The sequence below is a fragment of the Oxyura jamaicensis genome, chromosome 4 (assembly GCF_011077185.1).
Source record: "Oxyura jamaicensis isolate SHBP4307 breed ruddy duck chromosome 4, BPBGC_Ojam_1.0, whole genome shotgun sequence".
NCBI classification, from domain to species: domain Eukaryota; kingdom Metazoa; phylum Chordata; class Aves; order Anseriformes; family Anatidae; genus Oxyura; species Oxyura jamaicensis.
In genome coordinates, this window is record NC_048896.1 from 65,304,399 (window position 1) to 65,327,619 (window position 23,221).

Here is a 23,221-nt window from a genome sequence, read left to right on the forward strand (position 1 = left end):
GAGCAAGCAGAACATTGAAAATGGGTGGGAGTTTTAGCACTGATGTAAGCATATCTAGCGTTTCTGCAAAATACCAGTGAAAACTAAAATATCAGCGAAAGAACGTTTGAAGGAGAACACAGGATTCTGTACTTAGATTTTTTTTCTTGCAAGGTAAATGATTTTTGTCCATCTATCTTATCTTCACACTACAAAAAAAACACAACATTTTAAGAAATTGACATAGCTCTTTGAAGCAGTTAGAGAAACACATACTTCTTCTCCAGGAAACTTCTGCTCTTCTCCAGGAAACGTCTGCTTCTCCAGGAAACTTCTATTATGCATACAACTCATTTCTTACTGGATTTTCCTTTGACGTGTTACAGCCTGTCTCACATACCCAGTGACAAACCAAACTGGTAAGCAGTTTCCAACTGCAGCATCAGATCAAATCAACGTTGCAGAAGAAGTCTTTTCTACATGCTTCTGGATGAAAGCAGTTCTGTCTGTTACCGGAAAAAGGGAAACAGTAAACTTTGATAGAATGAAAAATAAATGCCTATAGTGTCAGCTATTGACAAATGCCACATGGCCCCTAATCCTGACCCCCTTTTTTAAAACAAAAAAATTAAGACATACAGTAACCTTTTTAATATCAAAATAGTAGCTAGTAAAACTTCCAATAGCAAAACCATACATCCCACCCACAGTGCCTGAAAATGCTCACAGAGACACTGTGTATCAAAAAGTATTCAGGTTGCATCTGCATGCCCTTGTTATAAAGAGGCACACAGAGAATTTGGTGTGTTACCCAAACAGATTCTGGTTTCTGCACTGCCTTCTATTCTTCAGGGAACATCATGCTTGTCAAAAACATTGCGTGCTTTGATTTTAAGCAAGATACATGAGAATTGGTTTAGAACTGATGCCTATGAGTCTCTATAAACGTCCTGGAATAAGGAAGTATCAGAAATCCTTGTCCCAGCCTGAAAGTTCATCTGGAGGGGTTCCTTCTTCAGGTGGATAGCTATCAAAGTAGCTGTAATCAGTTGGTCCAGACAACTATGACATGAAAAACACAAAGAAATAGTTATTTCAGAAGGTACCTTTTGAAAATACTTTCTCTTGATTATGTGTCATTTGTATTGCTACCAGTGGAGGGAGGAAAGGCTAACATGACAAGGGATGATTTCTTTCATTGGATTAAATTCCTCCTTCTTTAAAAGCTACCACTCTAGAAATTAACTTGTACAACAGAACAATAGCATTAGCATCCATGTACAAAAACACTCCCCAAATATTGTGAAATCCAGGATTTCATCCAGAGGCCTATAAAGTTAGTAAGAAAACTGGGCCACACTAAGTTCAGTTTTGATTCAAATTTGTTTAAGAACTCATCTATAAACATGGGGTAACTACTCAAAACAGATTGTGGGATTGTTCCTTTCCAATGGTGTTCAAAGTGAGCTTCAGATTCTTTACCCTCAATCTTTTTTCATTTTATGGCAAAGAGAAATGGTCCGCTTAAAATGTGAAGCTAATTTATGCATGTGCCATAACACCATGAAAATACAGGAATTTGTACTCTGCACAGTAACGTGAGCAGCACATCTTAACATGCCCATCTAAGAAAATAAATTTTTTCACTGTTCATCAATAAATGTTCACCATTTATTATAATAATGGTGAAAAACTACTGCGAAGTACACAGGCAGAATAACATTTCCATTATCTAACTGAATTTAAGTTATGTATCGCTTGGGTCTCTCGCTCCTTCCTTCAGCTTTCATTAAACAGGGAGAGCTATAATAATGCAAATACATTTTGGGGAAATTCTGCACTTGTCATCAGTTGTTTCTTTGGAGTCAAGCACCTTTATATTAGTAAAGCACATTGAAAAGCACATTGACATTGAAAGCCAGAGCCAATACCTCTCTTTTTAAAGGTGATGTTAATTTCCTCACTTTCAGACCATCCCAGTTAAAACCATTCAACCACCTGATTAAAAAGAAATGAGAGACTGACAGGGAGAGACTGAGAGACAGACCATCTTCTGTTAGAAGCATTATATTATTAAAAGTTTAAATGCATGTGAACAAGGGCTGTAGAACATTTTTGCATGACAACAGTCCGTGTGACAACACACTTGTTAGAAGTGGGAATTCAGCACACTGTCTTTGCCATACAAGGAAGCAGGAGCAGGGAGAGCTTCAGAACCACCAGGTACATGCCATCTCCTCTCTGCAGAAGTGTTGAAGTGGCAGGCAGGCTAAAGTAGATGGCTTAGTGCACATGGATGCATATGCATAAGCACTGCCACGCAAAGATGTACGCGTCGCCTTGGGATTCAACCCTCTTTTAACAACATGAGAAAAGGGGGACAAATAGAAGAGCCAAAGCACTTCTTTTCCACAGAACAAACTGCAGGGCTTAGAAATAACTAAGATGAAAAGAAAAGGCAGGAAATGTCTAATACACTGAGGTCTTTCTTGATTAAAAGAAAGAGGACATAAATCTGATATTGCTCCAGAGCCCTTAACTACTCTTCTTGAACAGCAATTGTTTGGCTTTAGATCAGAGACTCAGGAGATCTAAGAGGGCAAGTAATCCTGACTACTGCTGGCATTAATTTCTCTGCAAATGGAATTAAACTTCTATGTCAGCAACCTGTAACAAAAACCAGTCAACAAGATGTTCCTAGCTGATCCTGCTGAGGATTTATGTTGATATTGTTGCTTGCTGAAGTAGCAAACATACTCGATAGCAACGCGTGTGTCTCTTACACAATCTGTCTGGAAGTGTCTGAAGCCTTATGGAGTTAGTGGACTGGGTTCTAAAATACTAAAAATATTCTCAAATTAAAAAATATTTTTTCTTCCTGGCAGTTTCTTTCACTTACCTGTGCTTCTTGATGTCATTAATTCCATTCCTCAGATTTCCTAATCTTTCTGTAGGGTTTTGCCTTAAAAACAGAAAAAGAATAAGCATAAAAATTCTGAAAACGTTCTTATTTTTGGAAAAGAGCACTGGTCCTGGTTGCTTGCACTGAACAGTTACTCAGGGATGAAGCTTTCATACAACATACAGTCACATGAGGAGATATAAGGAGGTGTTTCTCTCTCCTCCTTTCTCCCAAGGATGGAGTAATCTTCCAATTTGGAAGCCAAGACAGTGTCACTCTGCTGTTAGAAGTAGCAGGAGGTTAAGTGGTTCAATTTTAGTTGCACACCTTACATCTTCTTGGCCAGCAGGTCTGTTCATGAGTGTAAAAGGAGGCAGGCGAAAATTAGCAGCTTCAAAGATCCTTTTAATCCCACTGTGCAAACACAGCTATGTGTTCCTAGAGCCATGAATGAGATCCCACAGGAGCTGGGAGTTCAAAGTCAGCAGTGTCACCAGTCACAGATTGTGACAATGTGCTAATGCTTCTGAGTTAGGCAGCTCCTTTTGAAACAGAACCTTTCTGCACACTTTTGAATGGGCTTAAGACAGCCCTTAAATCAGGACCTAAGATTTGTGGAGGAGCTATATGCCTAAGTAATTTTGGAAGCATTTTTTGTTAAAACACTGCACTTGATAATAAAACTAAGTTCTCTAGCTCCTTCCTTAGCCCTCACCTACACACATTTTCCCTAAAATGTCTTTCAGAAAACTACGGAAAAATTCATACTTATAGAAGAAGCCCACACCCTGCATTTAAGGCTGTGCAGACTAGGAGGCGTGACACGCTCAGAGGCATGCATGTGTACTGATTATAATCCGAATGGACCATGTTAGGCATAACAATGTTAAATGAAGTTGAAAGGAATTTATGACTTTAATCTGGATCTTAAATAGCTCAAACTATCTACACACAGTCTCTGTCACAAACTGCCCCTCCTACCTGCAAAGTCTGCGGATCAAATCCTCAGGCCGCTTTGTTATTATTTTAGGGAAGTCCAGTTTTTCAATGCCTTTGAGAATCAAATTATATGTCACCATCTGATCAGCCCCAGAGAAAGGTGGACTAGAAAAAGAAAGCACACTGTTACATAGAATTGCTGGCAAGAACACATCTGGCCATTTCTTATCCAAGCAAACATTTGAGAATATGGAAAAAAAAATAAAGAAAAAGAAAAAAAAAAAACACCTTTCTAGCTTGACAACCTGCATTTCAGCCTAAGATAGTTGAAGGGTGTGAGGTTGGCAAACTGTCTGTAGGAATCAGGGATACTGCATGACATGTGTCTGTCAAAGCTAACCCTGCCCCGAGCCTGACTCAGAAGCTTCCACATCAAAGAAGTGTCATGCAAGTGTGCATGTGGACAAAGAATGAGCCCTGCTCACAGTTCACCCATCCTGCTGCACCCCTTCGCCCACTGAAGGTGAGAACAGCCTGCTGTTAGGTCTTCCTTATAGGAAGCATGAGCATCTGTTAAAGGAGCTCTACACCTCTCTCTATAGCCTGTGTCTGGCTCTTTCCTTGGATGGATAAGCCAGAACCGAGGATATGTCCCCTGCCTCTATTGTCTGTGACATTTCTGAAATGATGTATGAGAAGACATACAGAAGAGACAAAAAAACATATCAGTTTGCAAGTTGTTCCTGTTTACTGATGGGGAAAATAACAAAATTCATTTTGAAAATAACCTTTAAAGTGTTCTTCAAAACAGATAAATAAGGTAAGAACTTGGGAGTAGTAGGCACTTACCTGCCAGTAAGGAGTTCGTACACAAGAATCCCAAGGGACCAAAAATCCACACTGAAGTCATGGCCTTTACTCAGAATGACTTCTGGGGCAACATACTCAGGGGTTCCACAAAATGTCCAGGTTTTCTGCCCTGACCCGATCTTCTTTGCAAATCCAAAATCAACCTGATGAAAACAACCATATGCTGTATAACATAGACATGCTTTGCACTGAGAAAGTTTAAGGTCCTAATTGCTTCCACACCTCCTCTAGAGGTCTCACAGTCTCCAGTAATACCAATCGTTTATAGCTGAACAATTACAATGTTACTGTGAAGGATAGAGAAGTAATTCCATGGGATTACTGAATATTATAGAGTAGTCCCATTTACTTTCATGAGTAATTTCCCAAACGATTCTTGTTTTGGACAGAACAACCCATGTTCTCCTTGAGGATACAAGATTTACAGCTCATGGAAAAGGTGGGTTGCTCATTGTCCTCAAGAGTGGATGTTTCAAGCTCTCTGAAGGATAATCTCTCCAATTTTACTGTCACAGTCAAGTGCAGCAGGAGTTGTTCACTATGTTCCCTTTCTACAGAGATAATGTAGAACCTATGATGCTTGAGGCTGGACAGGGAGGGCATTCTGGTCCTGGGAAAAAATGGTTCCTGCCTTTTCATTAAGAATGGCTGGTGGGAGACAGTATTTTTAGGGTTTACTCTGTGGCAAGAGCTCTTGGAGGCTGCAGATCCCCATTTTGTGGCTTGAAATAGCTTTGCAATGCCTTTGTTCCTCACCACACAACCAGTAGCCTGCCCTCTTTTCTACTGAAAAGTAAGGGATATTAAACTCCAGGATGCTGGTACTATAATTACATGCTGTCTATTTATATCCCCCTGCAAAGAAACAGGATACAGGCACAAAAAGATGGCAGAACATCTTACCAATTTTATGTATCCTTCAGCATCCAAAATTAAATTTTCTGGCTTCAGGTCCCTGTAGACAATTCCTATGTGATGTAGATAGTCCAAAGCCTCTGTCACACACCCAACACAGAACTTAGTAGTGGGTTCATCAAAGCTGCCTCTGGAAGAAAAAAAATCATTAACTTTGCAGACAGTATTAACTTCTAAAAATACCTCACTCAATAATCAGATAACATGTAACACCTAGAACATTAACAACTTTTTTGCATTGACATTCTGTATGTCACTGTATGTCACTCATGTGGTTGAAGCTAAACCAAATATCTTTTCATGGGACAGCCTTTGAATCATCACGTGTTGTAAATCATTTTGCTTGTTTTGACAATATTTTGAGTGATACTTCATCTCTCACTGCGAAAAAATCCCAAAGGTCTAGATACACGGCAAGTGCACAATAACCTCATCTGACAGTGAAATGCAGCCACTTTATAATAACACAGAGCCAAATGACACCACAGTATAAAATAAAAATTGAGAACAAGGAACTTTTCAACCAATTGACATGCCAGGTGCTATTATAGAGAACAACCCCACTTGCAAACAAATTTGCCTTAAACAATTTCTGGTGAAAGAAAGGGAGGATCCTCAGTCCTTCCTCCCTGAAGGACAGCACTTCCAAATGTGAACTAAATCAAACATTGTGTTAGAACAGTATTGTTATAACTCAAGAATAACTTCAAACAAATTATTACTGTACTTCTTGCCGAATTTGGTTGTTCCCATGCTGGGATCCAACCTCTTCATACATTTAAAAAAAAAAAAAAAAAAAAGATGATCTCTCCCAACTTGCTTACAGTCTCTACATTTGTGGATGTGTACAAATAAATTAACACCAAGTAATCATTTTTAGACAAGTTCATGAAAGCAAGCATCTTGCGTCTCTAATGCTAACAGAGATCCCACAGCATTTCTAGCCAGAGCAGGGATTCCATTAGTTGCTAAGAAGGACTTCCCTTCTCTCAGTCAGAGAGGGCTGCTTACAGTGTTTTGTTCCTCAGGCTCATTGCTGACTTTTCAGCAGGAGACAGTGCAATATTCTTATGGCAGTGGCCCATGCCACGGTTGTCAGCAGGGAAAGACTGCTCTGCTGCTAGTTACCTGATAATGCAATGTCTTAGCTTAGGACACACTTCACTCATTCCCCTTCTCAAGTTCCCTTGAGAAAGGATCCACAGATCTACAGATCCTTCTCCTTTTGCATAGGAAGCTGCTGTTCAGTTTTTCATAGGACTTGTTCTCTGCTTCCTGGAGAGATGGTGAACTGTGGTGGTGGGCAGCAGCAAACTCAGAGACACCAGCATTAGAACCACTAGAGACATGTTCTTCCTCTACCTACACAGATGGGGCCATGGGAGACAAGCTGAGCCTAAAGAACAAACAGTTGCAGGGGTTACGTCCCCCAGGCAGCTCAAAGTTAGCCTCTAGCACAATGTTTATGCTATCCGGTTCTTATTTTGTACTATGTTCACTGATGTGCTGCTCTGCTAAAAGGAGTCACACATTGCAAATCTAGCCATGAATGCAGAAACCATACTAGCATCGACTCATGCCTGCTCCTTAGAAACCAGCCACCAAGAACGTTTGAATACCCCAATAGTCTCTTTTTTCATATTCAATGGGAAATTAACAGATTGAGACTGAAATGGTATGGCTCTTCTGCGAAACCAGCAGAATGTACTTATTTTCAGCATCTTGCATATACAGAGAAGTGATGACTGCTCAACAGATTCTCTAACTTTAGAAAGGAGTGGGGAAGAAGGGGGCCAAATACAAAGTATTGTAGGACTATGAATTTTGAAAATCGGATCCCTTTCCCATTCACAGCCTCTGTAATAGATCTGTACCAGTCAAGCTAAACAGAGAACCTACTCAGCAGATGTATGGAGCTGACTGGTGATTTCAAAGGACAAGGTTCCACTTCTGTTACTGTTACCTGTCTCTCAGTAAGCTCCACAATTCCCCTCCAAGGCAAGCCTCCAGTAGCATGTACACATACTTACTATCCTTGAATGTACGATATAGTCTGTGGAGACACAAAAACAGCTATTTAGGACAAGCAAAATGAATTGCAAGACCCACAATGTCTTTTCTCCAGAACTCATTTATGCAAAACCTCATTCTAATGCTGTTCAGTGGGTCAGCTTTTAAGGAAACTCTACGGTGAACTTACTTCACAATGAATGGAGAACATATCTGTTCGAGAATTCTCTTTTCAGAATAGATATGCTCTTGCTGTTTGGTGTCCACTACATGTTTCTTCTTTATACACTTCATAGCAAAAGCAATGTTCTCATTTTTCACTTTAACCTGTGAATAAAAATGGTAAGTACATATGAGGTAAAGAAGTTTTGCCCATTTGTTCTCAATAGGTATATTGGTGTCAGTCCATTTCAATACAGCACGGGACTGAAACTGATGACTGGAATGAGAGATAAATGCCAGATTTTCTGCACAACTATTGTGTATGATTTTAAGTAAAGCATCAGAGCTTTTTAGGGTCCCAGTCCATACCTATAAAATGAAGAGAATGCTATCTTTGTCCTTTTTATGTATAGAAAACGGCAGCAGTTTGGATAGGCACTGTATTTTAAAATTAGTTTATACTGCAATGGGTCCTAGTTTCAGTCTGAGATCTCTAAATACTAGCATAATACAAATAATAATAATAAAACAGAGGCAGTTTATGAAGAATGTTTACAATGAAATATTATCCAAAATGGAAGATAAAACGGGGCTTCCAGGAAATCAAAGTAGCAGCTATCAATGCTCCATGGCTAGCTGAGAATTAAATTTTTAGCTTATTTTCCAGGTGAAGCTGTAGAATTCCCAAACTGGCAGTCAACCAATGTGGAAATTTGTTTGGTGAAGCGTGATTCAGAACAAAACAACTGATTGTCTAACTACTGTAAAGACTCTATGTGTTCATTAGAATCACCTTTTGTTTACCATTAACTCCAGCAACCCATAGAAGAAGTGTTCACTTTTTTTTCAGATATTTGGTACCCAGCCAGAGCAAAGTGGAATTTTAAGTCTAATGAGGCTCTTCACATCCCAAAAATGCGGCTGTTCATATTATAGAATATGACCCAAAAGAGCCATTACAAATTGTGGGAAAATTCAAAATGAACACAGCTCAGAATCAGATCACACTGTTTCCTGTAGATGTTGGGCATACCAAAGCAATTCCAACAACAAAGGCTACATGACCCTGGAGATCACTTCAGGCAGAATCTGGGGAAAGGACCTGCAATTCAGGGGACACGATGCAGGTAGGCACATCTGTAAATGTCACACACACAAACTGATGAATATACATATAGTGATGAGGAACATACTTTTAACAACAAGAGATGAAAGCACACAAGAGTGGATTTGTTTTTTTGAACATCTAAGTCCTGAAAATACTGTTTAGCAAGCCTTATATAGAATTCTCTCTGTCTGGGAGTCACATCATGCAGAGTAAATGTTAAAATCCTCTACATCTTTCAGCACCTAAATCAATTATTTAAGACAGAGAACTACTTGAATATGTTTAAAACAAACTCTTACAAGCTCAACCCTTCCGAACCCACCAACACCGAGAGTTGTGACAACTTCTAAATTCTGGAATGGGGAAGAAGAGAACTGGGCTACTTTCTCCTGCAGCTGTATCATCTCCAAAGTCACCTCTTTGGTCGACTGTCCACAGAAGGATCTTCTTCTGCATTAAGACAATTAACATAGGTTAATGCTTTCCTTGCCAGCAATGTGTATCAGAGTACCCTAATACTCCTATAAAAAGAGAGGAGAGGCGAGGTGAAATTTCTTCTCAATTTGGAGAAGAAATTTCTCTAGGACTGTGTAACTGTTCGAGCAGAATTAGCAGAAACAGAAGTGCAGCTATATTTTTACACAGGAGAAAAACATACTCTGCTATTATTCCAGCAGTGTGTAGGCTGAAATCAGAGGCACAGAAACAATAGGTGTGGTCCCCCATTAGAAGCAAACCCTTTAACAACACTACTGTTTGGCTGAAACATTAAAAATAGACTGCTTCTTCTATGTCTGCCTATTTCTATTGGAAATGGCAATTTATCTTTTGTACAGTAATACAGTTTTATTAACTCCTTTGGGGGCTGAGGTTGACCTTTAGTGGTTTTACCAGTCAGTTTACCATCAGAAAGCAAAAGATAAGTGCATCATTTGAAAACACTTTCACTTCTTTTCTGTGTTCAGTTTTCTTTGGATAGAGTTAGTTCTTGGTTGGAAGTCAATATACTGAGATTCTATGTACTCTAATTTTCAGAAAAGAAAACTCCTTGGAATCAATAAGCATACCTACACAGTTTTAGTGTAGTGATTTCTGTTGTTCCCAAAGGCCCATCTCCATCAGCTACCATCCAGAATTTTACTGACATATCAATCCCTTATTTTTGTGATTATCTACTGAAGAAGATAAGAAGAACAAATGATCTGACTTACTTTGCATGTCGCTTTTCATCAGCCCGGGCCAGGTTAGCCACATAGCCTTCAAGGTAGGTTTGGAGCTCCTCATAAGTTCCAACGGTTTGATTAAATGTCCTAAAAACCCAATGAAACAGTATAAGCGACTGTACATACTATGGAAAGAGAAAGAAACCAAAATCTGTGTTGCTGTATCAGGACTTTACATTGCCCCTAAGCCATGACCCAGGCAGAACTTGACTCTATTATTTAGATGATACAAATTTTAAGAGATCTGATTAGCGCTAACTCACTGAAGTACCAAATTTGGTTTGCCAAAGGGTAGGGGGACAGAGCGCCTGATCTCAGATCTCCTGTTATGTTGCAATAATTCAGAGCAGGCTGGATATAGTTTGACTCTCATAGACACCGATTATTAAGCATGGTTCCACTATCCCTACCGCAAGAACTAGCGTAGCGTGAGTCTAGGCTATCACTCCTCCTTCCAATGGACTGAACCCTGGGCATGCAGCACCAAAGCAACTGACATCATCTCTCCTTCTTCACAGGTAAGTGACAGCACAGTGGGAATGATGTACCACCAGCTTCTGGCATGCTTCTCTCCAACCCATTTAAACAAGCTAAAGAACTAAAGAAGAAAATGTATTCACAGCCCAAGATGTCAATTCCTGGGTTGGGACAGAATCTTAGCCCTCAGCAGGACCCTTTTGGGGATTCAGCAAGGAAAAGGAGGGTGTCTGTCCACGTTCCAAGGAGGCATCCTTGAAGCAGTTAGCCCTGAGAAATGTGGGTTTGCTGTTTTGCTTTCCACTGGGAACCTTCTTCCTTATATCCTCCAACTGTTCCATTTTTTTCCACTTTAGGAAGTCTGCAATTGGCCTCTACTGGACAAAACCAGCAAACTAGGCTGCATGATCCCCTTGACAAATGAACATACCCAAAACAGGGACATGTGGGGGATTTTGCTGTCCCCTGAGCCAAAGAATATTACTTAAATGTCAAACATCACCACCATGAGGAGAGAAATAAAAGAATAACTGAATTACTCCTAAGCTTCTCTGCTCCCTCCATGCACCTTCTGTGAGCCTTTCTTCACCAGGTCTCTGTCTAAAGCATGACCACAGCTCAGAATATGAAAAGTATAACCACTTGTTCAGTACTTACTTAAGAAAACACTGTGGTTGTGCTCATGCTGAATTTACTTTTTACTGTTTGTTCTGCCTAAAAAGAACGCAGATCATTCCTTAAAGCATAGCATGATACTTACTCTCTATCTATAACAAGGCACTCCACATCATATTCATCTGCAATAACGTTTGCTGATCTGACGTCATCACTAGGAATTGAAACAGATTAGAAGAATTCAGAAACATATCAAAATCCTTGAAGTACCTCACACTGTACTTATTCACAGAGGGTAACAGCTGCTAGAGGTGAAACTCCTGCAAGGCCTCTGTAGGTTGTATTTGTATTAACTTTGCTGAACCAAATACACAATTCTAGCATTTTACAAGTCCTTACTACTGTCTAGCAAAGTTTGTATTCCCACTTCAACAGGGTTTGAATCATGACTCCTCAGAAACATACCAGAAAATTAGGTAGAGATGTAAATAGCATTCAAACAGATTAACTATACATTTCAGAAGTGATCCTCAGAGATAAAACATTCCACACACCAAACATTTTCCACTCAATCATCCAGATAAATATTCATAGAAAGGAATGCAAAGGTACCCAGAAACTTATTTATCAATTATTTGAGTATGTTCTAAGTTCCTCAATCTTTCATTGTTATTGTTTAGTAGCCTGCATGCAAATATTTTACTTTCACTTCTGTAAATGTCTTCTTAAGAAATAATTCCTTTTACATCAGCCTGAAAATTGTTACAATACTGCTTATTGCCCAATCAAACACGTGAGTGCCTACATGTGAAACAGCACAACAATCTTGAACTGTAAAAAGAATTGCAGTCTTCTCTTGACCCAACTTTCCAGTGGCTGTTTTACATCCAAATGTATTTGGGAGTTTATTGCGCATTATTCATACTTGTCATATTTTCAGTTGTGAGAGGGAATGAAGAAAGCTTACTATAAAATATTTATGTCCTATGTGAATTTACTCATACAGTTGGTTACAAAAAAGAAAGACCTTTCAAGGTCTTAATGTAACCTATGAGACATGAGTGCCCCAAATACCGTGAGCAGTTCCTAAAGGCCAACAAAGCACAGAGAAAAGAAACTAAAGAAAAGGAATGCTCAAGATACTGAGTACAAAGAAGTTCTCCAAAGCGTAGAAGTTTTTAATTTATTTATTGCAAGTGCTATCCAACACAGGTTTAAAATTAAATGAGTGACCACAGCAGCTTCGCTAAGCAAATCCACTACAAAAATTCTATCAGGAAGAGATCCCCAGAAGCCAGAACTTAACTACTCTTTCAAAACAGGGCTGACATCATGTAATGCAGCATTATGGGTAAAAATTATCTGGAGCCCAGAAATAATAAACCAAGACCTTCTGACAACTCATTAAAGCCTGAAAACATTTACTAGGAAGAAGCTATTGGCTCATAGGTGGCATACTCTCTGTACTCCTAACAATTGAACTTATCCATGCTAGGAGTCACAGGCTATGCTAGGAGTCACAGAGAGCCTGGAACAGCAATTTTTCATTACAGCTTTTAAGAAACAAAAAGCAACAATGTAGAGAGGGCCAGCAATTGCTTTTTTTTTTCGGGGAAAAACAAAGGTAAATGACAGTGTAAGTTTTAAAGTATTTTCTGGAAACCAAAAACCATATCAAGACAAATGCAGCCATTGCCTTGACCTGCTGGCATTTCATTCAAAACAAAGATTATATTCTAAGCAGCCATGAAGTGTACAATCTGACGCAGTGACATATCCATTGAAATACTATACACGAGACAGTGAGAACTAACCTAATGAGAGCCTTTTCTCCGAAGTAATCTCCTTTATGTAGGCTTTTGATCAGCTGAGGCTCTGAATGATCTGCAGTACTCTGGGTAACTATCACCTTGAAAGGACAGGAACAAAAAATTAGGAAGGTAAGAGTCAAAGCATCCCATGGTTTCCCCTTCTTTCCGTATATTTCATAAATGCTTAAAACTCAGTGAAGCTGCAGTATTTAACAGATAAATGTAATTTCTACTTTCTCTCAAAAATTAAAACCAGTAAACATCCTGCAGCCCCTCCCACATTTTTGCTGAAATGGCAAAACCAAACTTATTTATTATTTCTCATCCTCTAACATCTTCTCATCACGCCTTTTAAAACAGAGCAAAATAAGTTCAATTTCAATTAAAAAAAAAAAAAAGAAAAATACTTCAGGTTCTCACATTGGGCAGACATCATATTATCTTTTTGGTTTCTCAGTTAAACAGCCTGCAGAAATATTAACTAATATTTTGTACCTTTATAAATAAATCATCCCCGATAATTTATGAAATAATCAGTTTTATATTTGTGTGAATTTTTTAAATATTTTATCATATTTTTCAATATTTATTAATATTATATCATATTTGAGCACCAATATAGTTTAAAATTTTGGAAGAAGCAAATTATATTCTTTAGTTCCTTAAGTAGCTCTTTACTGTTTCAAATGAGTTTCCTGGATGGCCAAATCATGAAATAAATACAATGAATAAGTAAAACATGGCTCCTACTGGTATTTGGACTGTAAAATGGTTTACTTAACCTGTCAGATAATGAAACATGCAGAAGACAGAGGTTCAAATCTCATTTACAAAAAAAATGACTTTATATCTTTGCTACAGACTTGAGAAGCTTCAGAACATACTTGAATTATATTGTAACAGTTTAACATGGCTTCATTGCCATAGAAAATAAGATTCCCATCTCTGCAATACTACTCCAGGCTTTTATCACAGCATTGTGAACATAAAAGCAACTGAACAGATTTCTCTGAAGACCACACCCCTCAAGATAGCTTTTGAAATACCAGTAAGTTTGCTTTATTACATCTTACCTTTCCTTTTGCTATTATAAAGAATGTATTTCCTTCTTCTCCTTCCCGAATAACATAATCTCCCTTGTCATAGTACTCCTGTTGGGTGATAAAGAAACAACATTGCCTGATATATCATTAGCTTCTTTGATAAATCAGATTATTTGCAGAGCTGTCAATATGTCTCAATGTTCCATTGATGTTTAACTTCCTATCTCCAGCATAGGTTGTGTCCTATAATAATATGCAAGCATTCCACTGTGTAAAGCTTGGTGGCTGATCTGTAACATATCTAAATGCAGTACTATGTAACAAAAAATATTAGCACTGGTATCATCCCTAGAAAGCATGGAAAAAAAAAACGAGGAAAAAATATAAAAAGCTGTTAAAAGTGTTCCAAATCCAGGTCCCATTTTCAAAGTAATTTGGGGCTTGACATCTCAGTGGCAGTGCCTAAATCATCTATTCCAGGCTACCAAAACACCAGCTTTTCTGTCTCTGCTAAGGAATCCCGCCTTCACTGCCCAATTCTTTAACTTTCAGTCAAGAACTTTTCCATGCTAACTTTCAATTTTGTGATTTGTTAAAAATCCACTTAATTTTTTCTTCTCCTCCAATTATTTGTAGAACTGTTCCAAGACTGGAGGTCCTGGACTTTCCCAACACAAATAATATCAATAGCTACCACTGCTCTTTAAAGACATCACGGTTATGACTATATACCTAAACTTTACCTCCAAATACTGTTGTCAGATGCATCCCTAAGACAGACAGGTCTTTTTTTCCCCTTACATTTTGCAGTGTATGTATTCCAAGGCAAATGAAAATATTACATATCCACATTGTATGCCAGAAAAGCATTATTACCAAAAAAGAACCAGAGAACTGGGCAGCAACTTTGTGCTTAATCCTAATATAAAATAGACAGAATATGCTCTTAACTACTTGCTTGACTTCTTAGATGCCAAAGATATAACTTACTTACATGCCACTAAATGTTGGTATTTGGAATCCACTCTGACCACTTCAAAAATGCCTTTTTTTTTTTTTTTTTTTAACCTACTTACTATTCATTATTTTAAAAGTTTACTGAATACTGTTCAGGAAAACTTAACAGTATCTTACCACCTCCAGGCAGTCCATGATCTTGGTTAGTTTATCTTCAGGTAAGTTTTTTAAGAGGGACACACTACCAGAAAACAGAAATGCAAAGCCAAAAAAAAATTTTAAAAAAATTATGACTAACACTTTTTTCCATGATTTCTTCTCATTATAGAATTTGTACAATCACACTTTATAACTAGCTAAACTGGTGTTGTGATACAAAACACATAATATAAAACAAGCACTAAATCTTGATTTGAAATGTTGAAACACTCTTTCATCTTGCTTTTTAGGTGCACAATTACAGAAATGTAGCAAACATTGCTTAGTTTGTAAATCACCTTTCTATTTTCTTAGGCAGAAAAAGCTCTAGCAGGCACATGGCCCAAATTCAAAATTAAGTCATACAGAATCCATTCATTGCAAAAACTCAAGACACTGTAATACTTTAGTAATGTATTTTCAAAAGCATTGCAGAGACTGCGACATCAGACAAAGTTAGAAACTTCACCATTACTTTTGTAACTATTAAAAGAGAATTCAGCTACAGTGATGACTTAGTGAACTTGCTGCTAAGAATGGAAAAACCTCTGCTGCGTAGCACTCTGACTGGTAGAAGTTTGGAAATCATGGAGCTCTCTAGCTACTGGGCTCAACAAAGAAATACTAATGGAAATCAAAGATGGAGACAAGCAATGGATGCAAAAAGACATGCAAGGCCAAGTTTGAGATCTCAGTTTGAAACTGTATCAGAATGGCGATGCTTTTTTAAAGGAAAAGAAAATATGAAATAAGCTAATTATGATTTGGAACCTCTAACTTAATTTCTTCTAAAGGAAAAAGACTGCACATCTCAGTATTCCCTGTAGGAGAGAGTATTATTCTCCTTTACCTCTCTACAGATATCCTAGCAATATATACTGGAAAGAGTTCATAAATAAAGATATGTAGTTCTCATATTCAAGTCTCCAAGGGATGAAGAATATATTATTTAATCTACTCCAACAGCAAATGAACTTCTAGTAGGACGATTTCATTAACTCTCTTCATTGAAAACATTGTTTTAACTTCTAGCCACATAACCTGCCTATACATTTGTTCCATTACTTAAAAGCATGCATTTCATCAAGCAGATACTGCTGTTTCCTAATGCAATAGATAAAGACAGTCAAAATAAACAAAATAATTATGTGAATCCTAAAAAAAATGAAAGAGATAAACATTCAGGTTATTAAGGCCCTTTGCATTCCTTAATGCACCTCTTTTTCTGTCCCTTTGTAAGACAGACAAGCACAATACTATTGTGCACCTCACCAAGTAGCTCAGACCAGTACTTAAAAACACAAATCCGTTAAGTTTACCTTCTAAGAAAGCTTCTGTACTGTTCTTGCCTTGTCTGTGCTGTCACCCTCATGATGTTTTGAAATACTTCTCTGTCCAACGCCCACGTTTTTACATTGGTGATTGCTTTAAGAAAACAAAATAAAACCAAACAAAACAACAACAAATCAACAATATTTCCTTATGATCTGGTGGCAGATATTGCAGTATCAGGCCGTGGTACAAAATAGACTAGCCTTTTCAAATTGCCCAAGGACAAATTTTTAAATCTGCAACACCTAATGCAATCAGACTTTTAAAAGAATCCAGCTCCCACATAAATAACCCTCACTAAAATAAGGCTTAGATTTCCAAATGGGTCCTTCAGCATGAGCCTTCAGAGCAGCCCCATGGAGTGAGCAACCCTGAAAAACTAGCCATTTGCTATGGGCATAATCAGGGCTGAATGTTCATGAAAATCTGACTTTGCACTTGAAAACTCCAATGTAATTTGTAAAACAGGTGATCTGAAAGAAGAAAACTTGGCTGGAGTATGTGTGACATAAATATGTTGAATACTACGGCTCAGATCCATCTCTAATTCAGATTGATTACATGCAAATGTTTGTGAGATATGCAAGAAGACAGGAATAACAAAGGTCAAGAAATTCATGTCATTTCATTTAATCCTATGATCTTCACACATTTTTTCATCTAATTTAACCTTTTTCTAAAGGAAAGAAGAGCAATCAAAACAAACCTTACAGCTTACTAATTATATTTAGGAAGGTAATAAAAATAAAGCAGCAAGTGTCCACAAGACCCAGCATCAAAGATGCAAACCACTAAGTGGCCTCTGGGTGCAGTCACTGACACAACAGAACACACTGCACTTATTATTTCTTTCAGCAAAATATGGTGATTCTATTTAATTTAATCTCTCTCTATTTCTCTCTCTCTCAAGATGCTACATTGTACTCAGTAGTTTTCCTTCTGTAAGTTGAAGGAATAAAACTTTTCTCTGGGATAAAGGCTACAGAAAGCTACAGGAAAAAAAAATAGAACAACTGATTTCCCCAGTTTAACTATTTATCAGAAACATAAAACCATTTTTACAGGAAAGACTAATGCTAGGTTTAAAAAGATGGACAGGTCAGTTGTCAGTCATTGTACTTAATCCTGATGTACACACACTCTTAACTGGCATTTATTAAAAGAGCTCAAAAAATATTTCTGGATGCTGGAAGGAAGAGCAAAAGTTTTGTTTTGGTTTTGGTTTTCTCCTAAACAATATCTTTCAGTTTACTTTCCATGAAGAAAATATGGCAAGAATGAAAGCTTTCCATCTCCTGTATCTCGTACCTTAAATAAATAAGCCAATTACATAGCTAGAAAACAAACAAACAAAAACCTGCAATTTCAAAGATGAGACAGAAAAAGAGGAATCTAGAAAGAAACACAGCAGTAAATTGTCATTTTTCAAGCATTGCAGGTAAGGGGGGTGACTAGATCCAGCACCCACATCAGAGTTGTCGCCTATGTACTTGCTAGTTGTGCTCAGTTTTGGCATTGCAGTGTTCTTCCTTCACCACAAGGAAACACGGAAAAGCTAATGGGGAGGCGTGGGTTTCTGGAGGGATTTTAAGTATACAAATACCCTTTCTTGTCAACAGTTGGAGAGACCTTGTCCTACCTCAAAAACAATTCACGCTAATAAAGATCCAAAACAGCATGACATCTTACTATGCTGAAACATCACTTTACAATGCTAATACTACACAGCATGCAAAAAAGAAAAATAGGGAACGTATTCGAATGCTAGTACAAAAACTAATCACATTAGTGATGCTGCTCTATTTATCGGGCAGCCACAAAAAATAAAATAAAATAAAATAAAATAAAAGATTACAAAAAGATTACACGAGCTTACTCCATCTACATAGCCAGCAACGATTAAGTATTTAAACTGGGTGCAGGAAGAAAGAGCAGAATCTTTTAAAGCAAACAACTTTTGTTTTATTCCCTTTGCTCCCTTTTAAGTAAGCATGAAGTCTTCATTCTTACTGGTGGTTCAAGGTTCCTCGATTGAGATGAGGCCAGAAATGAGCCTCCAAACACGAATTATTTTCACAAAGTGATGGAGATTGAAAAATGGGGATGAGGAATGAAAACCCTATTTGGTCACTTACTGGTCACAGAATAATATGGCAGGCTAGAAAAGGAATCTAGGGATATTTAATGAATTAATACCCAGTCTAATAAAGGAAGATGGATATTAGTATCCCAGCAGCACTGACCTCTATCCTGGTCAGACAGTAAACACTAAGCAAGAGCCAGTATTTTCCATGGAGAAGCAGCGTGTCTCAACTAGTAATTCCTTATCTTCCTCACAATCAAACTCAACCTTTTCCTTAATGCCAGTCACAAATGCAACATGTAAAGGGATCTTGGTGAGACTCAATAACTTAATGATATGGAAACAAATAAGTACAACAGCAACTGATTCCTACATACTGTCTTATGTCTCGAATTAGGATTTTGACATCTATTAAATGACAATTTCAAAGATAAACTGGATATAACAGGAACCTCACAATAGTCCACACCATGTTGTTATAATACACTTCGTATACCTTTCACAGAAGCTGTCCGTGTGCAGTTGTATAAAATGGCTAGTTCACCAAATGCTGTCCACACAGGTATTGAGGAGAGGAGTTTATTCTGCTGAAAGACTTCCAGTCTGCCCTCTGTCAAAAATCATCAGGATAATATGCATTAAATCTGAGCTGTTCCACAGAGAGGAGGGAAAGTAAATCAATGCATTTCTGGCTTCACCACTCCCTCAAGCACAGAAATGGGAGCAGCAACAATGCAAACAGTGCCTTGAAACACAGGTACAAACCAGCCTCTCCTGGCCTCGAAGTTTCAGAGCTGAAAGAAGCACTTCAATTTATTTTACCAGGAAATAGCATTAAATCAAGGTTCAAGTTTCTAGGGTATTTTTGTTGCTCTCACTGTTTCACAGAAATCACAGATAAAACTTGCATTGCCCTCAGTGGGGCCAGCATGAGTCATTTAGGAATGCAGATATCAACATTCCTGTCTCTTGCAAAGACTTATGAATTATTTTCCCGGTTTTAGCACTTATGTATTGTACAAGCAAGCAGTACTCACCTTTGAGCACAAAAATGTGATTGCCTGGCTCTCCCTGTCTGGTGACATAACTCCCCTGCTGGAAAGTCCTTTCATACATACATTCCACCATATCTCGGATTTGCTGAGGCTCCAGTCTCTTCAAGAACTGATTTTTATTCAGGGCATCTGTGATGAGCTTCTTCTCACTGGTTTCAATCAAAAAGCAAAGTTTCAAAGATCAAGCACTGCTGGGATATATTATTCACCAAGCATTCATTCCTCTCAACATGCTTCGTCTAATTTCTAACGCTGACAACATGACCAGTATCACTGATGCATATTACAGTCCTTGCAACTAACATGCATCCCAGAAGCAGTGCCACACCACAGCCTCTCTCCTCCTGCATGATCCCATCAAAGAAAGCATCATGTTAGATGTGAAGAGGCTCCAAGTGGAAGGCATGCTCCCCAGATGATTCACACAGTTTCTCACCGTGTTCTTTCTGCAGTGCATGACTAAAATATACAGTCTTGCTTACGTGAAGGAATGAAATGTGAAAGGTATGTCTTCACATACCTCTGCCTGTACAGGAATGGCAACCTGTTATAAAATCAGGTCCACTTTTCTAACATCTCAGTGTATTTTTTCTTAATAGCCAGCAGAAACAAAACACCGATTATAGTAACAGAGTTAAATTCAACACTGATGGTATGAAGAGTTTCTCCTTTGTAGTGAGGTAAGCAGCAAGGAAAAAAAAAAGTATGCCAAAGCATGATTAACAGGCGCTGTGGGAAAAATGAAGCAAGCTGTAAATGATTGTGATTAAACAACTGACTACAGAGAACTTACCCCAAACCTGCAAAAGGCCATTGATCCTATTGCATTCCCTTTTCATAGCTACTAAACTAAGTAATGAGTGGGACACCATGGGAAGGTCAGCTTGCAGAATACCTGCTGAACATTGTGCCCACATTTGCACAATAAGCCCAGGATAGCAGGTGTAAGGGGTGAGCAGGGGGTGAAGGCTGGGATTAATGCAGCTCCCTTCTGCACTGCTCTTTGTCCTCCATCTTCCTACACACAAAACTGCCTACCTCTGCTGTATCCACTTCCTCTGCATGGATGACAAAAACCAGCATAAATGCTCCTACCTGTGTAAAAGCGTGGTAGCGGTCTGCCCATTTGGGATGACAAACTGGCCCTCTCTCCTTAAGAACGAGCAGACAACGGAGAAGTCTTCCCTAAGCATGCTCTTTGCAAAGTACAATATACAGGGTGGTTTCATTGAAATGTCTTTGGAAAAGCTTTGGGGTATTCACAAAAGTCAAACAAAAGGCATGTAAAATAGGCACACCAGAGATCAAGGAGCAGCCTGTGAGGACCCCACTGGCAGTAACAGGCCATCACCACCCTGATCATCCTCACCTGGGACCCCCATCCACGCACCCACTGCTCCATTGGCCTGCATACTCTATTTACGCTCAGGCCTGGTAAGTCTGGTTTTCTTTGAGCTATGTTATAGGGATTGATTTTGTCTTTTAGAGGGATTTTGGCACCACACTGTAAGTACTTTGCTTATGTTTCCTGGATAGAGCTTGCACTGATCACTTCTTGGATGGGATTTATGCTGGATGCTGTCATTGCCACCCTGCTCTGCCTAACCTGTCTGGCCCTTGTGGGATGGTATCCTGGTCAGTGAGGGTGCTGTGTGGCCATCTGTGGCTCCTGGCTTGCTTTTCCCTGGGGACCAGCCATGTTCTTACTGCTCCCTGCGATGCTGTCTCTGCACTATCTCCTGGAGTGGGAAATGTTGATACAGAAAAGGATGTATCAAGATCAGTGTACTTTTCCAGCTAATCTCAGTAGCTGGATTTTAAGAAGGAGAGAATGTGGAAAAATCAAAGCTGGCTGAGCTGACTAACAATGAGATAAAGCTGGCTCTATGTACACATTGGGCAGCCTGTGAAGTCTGATTGACTGACACGTGCTCTAGGTCAAGGGCTTCCTGTAAAGCCTTGTAGTGCTTTGAATGCATGCCAGAAATGAATGCATTTAAACAATTGCTGCATTGATAAATCTTTTATGGAATTACTGAGTGATTTTTCTTAATGCTGCAGTGAAAGTTACATTCTGCTTTCACGTCCCCTTGTTCCTATTATGCTGGTGTAGGCAAACTGCCTAACAAAATTAACACCTTCACAGCTTTCTGGAGCATCTAAGGCTTCCTCTTGCTTCTATTTGTAAAACAAGGCAAAGCTTTCAGCAAACACAGGTAAAGTTTCCTGAGGGAAATCAGGAATGAACAAAAGTAGATTTAACATGTTACTAGGCATATAATGTCTGAAAATCAGTAATGGTAATGACAAGAGGCAAGAAAATAAAATCAAGCAGTAATGGTTAAAATTGTGTTTAGAAATAGAGATAATAATTTAGCTTCTCCTGAAAGCAACAGCATTATTAGAATATAGTCTCTAACTTGATTTTCTGCTGAAAATGACCTTGCTTATTTAATTTATCCTGGCCTGCATCATGCACATTATACTGCAATAAAATACAGTAATGGCTTATAAACTGATACTTAAGAGCAAGCACTAAAGCTTGCAGAAATCCTGAATCTTCTGATGCTGCTGTTTCAGGAAGTGCAGTGGGCTACTAAGCAAAGGACCTAGAAGTATCATAATCATGCCTCAGGCTCTTCAATCAGTTGCTTGCTCATTCCACAGGCATCCAGCACAGTACATATTGTTTTGTTTTTCTCTGCTTCTCCTACACCCACCTTAGCTTTAAGATCTGCTGGAAATAATTACTTGTCCTGAAAGGACAGGTGACTCTTGATAATATATTTTTACCAGTTACTGCACTGTTCTTTCTAGAGGCTAAAAAGGGGATGCACATCTCCATACAACTGTTCTGGTGTTCCTGAGGTATTTCTGGGTCCCACCACTAGCAGGACTTTCCTTTACTACACTGCTTGAGCTTTGCTATAGTGCTCCTGTCCAGGCTTGGTTCCCTTCCCTGCTGTTAGCTACTTTACCAATGTTCCCTGTGGCCCTTTTCAAAACAGTCACATCCCCATCAATACCATTTGACAGTTCAAAAACATCTTTCCGTGAACAGTAGTGAATTTCCTCCCAGAAGGAGACACCTGTCATCCCACAGGTTAAGGGTATGACATAGTTCAGGGAGCGCTGATTTCTCTCAATCTAACTTTGTCCTAGTGATGAGAGATCTTGGATTTCTGTTGGTATTGACTGGTAGGAGACTGTTAAGTGTGAGATAGGTTTTTATTCTCCCCTCAGGGCTCCATTAAATCCTTACTCTGTAAAGGGGAAGCAGCTGCTTACATCAACAACTCTAAAAGCTCCTATAGCCACTGCTAGGATAAAGAAACATTTTTTCTTTAAACATGATGGACAGAACTCTGTAGACAGTCAAGGTTAGACTTTGTCCTTTTATGAATGCCAACTGTTTGAATTAGACCTACCTGAAGTATTTACAACCTGTGTAAGGAAACCAAATGCTGGAACCTCTAGGCATTTTATCTCAATTGCAAGGGGAGGACTTCAACAAGTGCATGTGTATCACAGGCTGGCGGTGG

The 23,221-nt window shown here is 38.7% G+C and overlaps 1 protein-coding gene across 8 annotated transcripts in view; it reads right to left on the minus strand.

Moving 5' to 3' along the window:
- Positions 1–601: 601 nt before the first annotated feature.
- PRKG2 (protein kinase cGMP-dependent 2) overlaps positions 602–23,221 on the minus strand; it is a 35,318-nt gene continuing 12,698 nt past the window's right edge. For 6 of the 8 annotated variants that reach the window (XM_035325898.1, XM_035325893.1, XM_035325894.1 and 3 more), the window contains 17 exons: positions 19,662–19,828; positions 19,121–19,234; positions 16,529–16,634; positions 15,189–15,252; positions 14,085–14,162; positions 13,015–13,109; positions 11,346–11,414; positions 10,097–10,195; positions 9,185–9,335; positions 7,806–7,942; positions 7,569–7,658; positions 5,594–5,735; positions 4,670–4,833; positions 3,863–3,985; positions 2,879–2,941; positions 1,911–1,977; positions 602–1,041 (listed from right to left, as the gene is read on the minus strand). In XM_035325898.1, the coding sequence (XP_035181789.1) occupies positions 946–1,041; positions 1,911–1,977; positions 2,879–2,941; positions 3,863–3,985; positions 4,670–4,833; positions 5,594–5,735; positions 7,569–7,658; positions 7,806–7,942; positions 9,185–9,335; positions 10,097–10,195; positions 11,346–11,414; positions 13,015–13,109; positions 14,085–14,162; positions 15,189–15,252; positions 16,529–16,634; positions 19,121–19,234; positions 19,662–19,828 (1,825 nt within the window). In that variant the 3' untranslated portion in view covers positions 602–945. Of the gene's footprint in view, positions 1,042–1,910; positions 1,978–2,878; positions 2,942–3,862; positions 3,986–4,669; positions 4,834–5,593; positions 5,736–7,568; positions 7,659–7,805; positions 7,943–9,184; positions 9,336–10,096; positions 10,196–11,345; positions 11,415–13,014; positions 13,110–14,084; positions 14,163–15,188; positions 15,253–16,528; positions 16,635–19,120; positions 19,235–19,661; positions 19,829–23,221 lie in introns of those variants that run through there. The other 2 variants (XM_035325892.1, XM_035325899.1) reach the window with 2 other exon arrangements.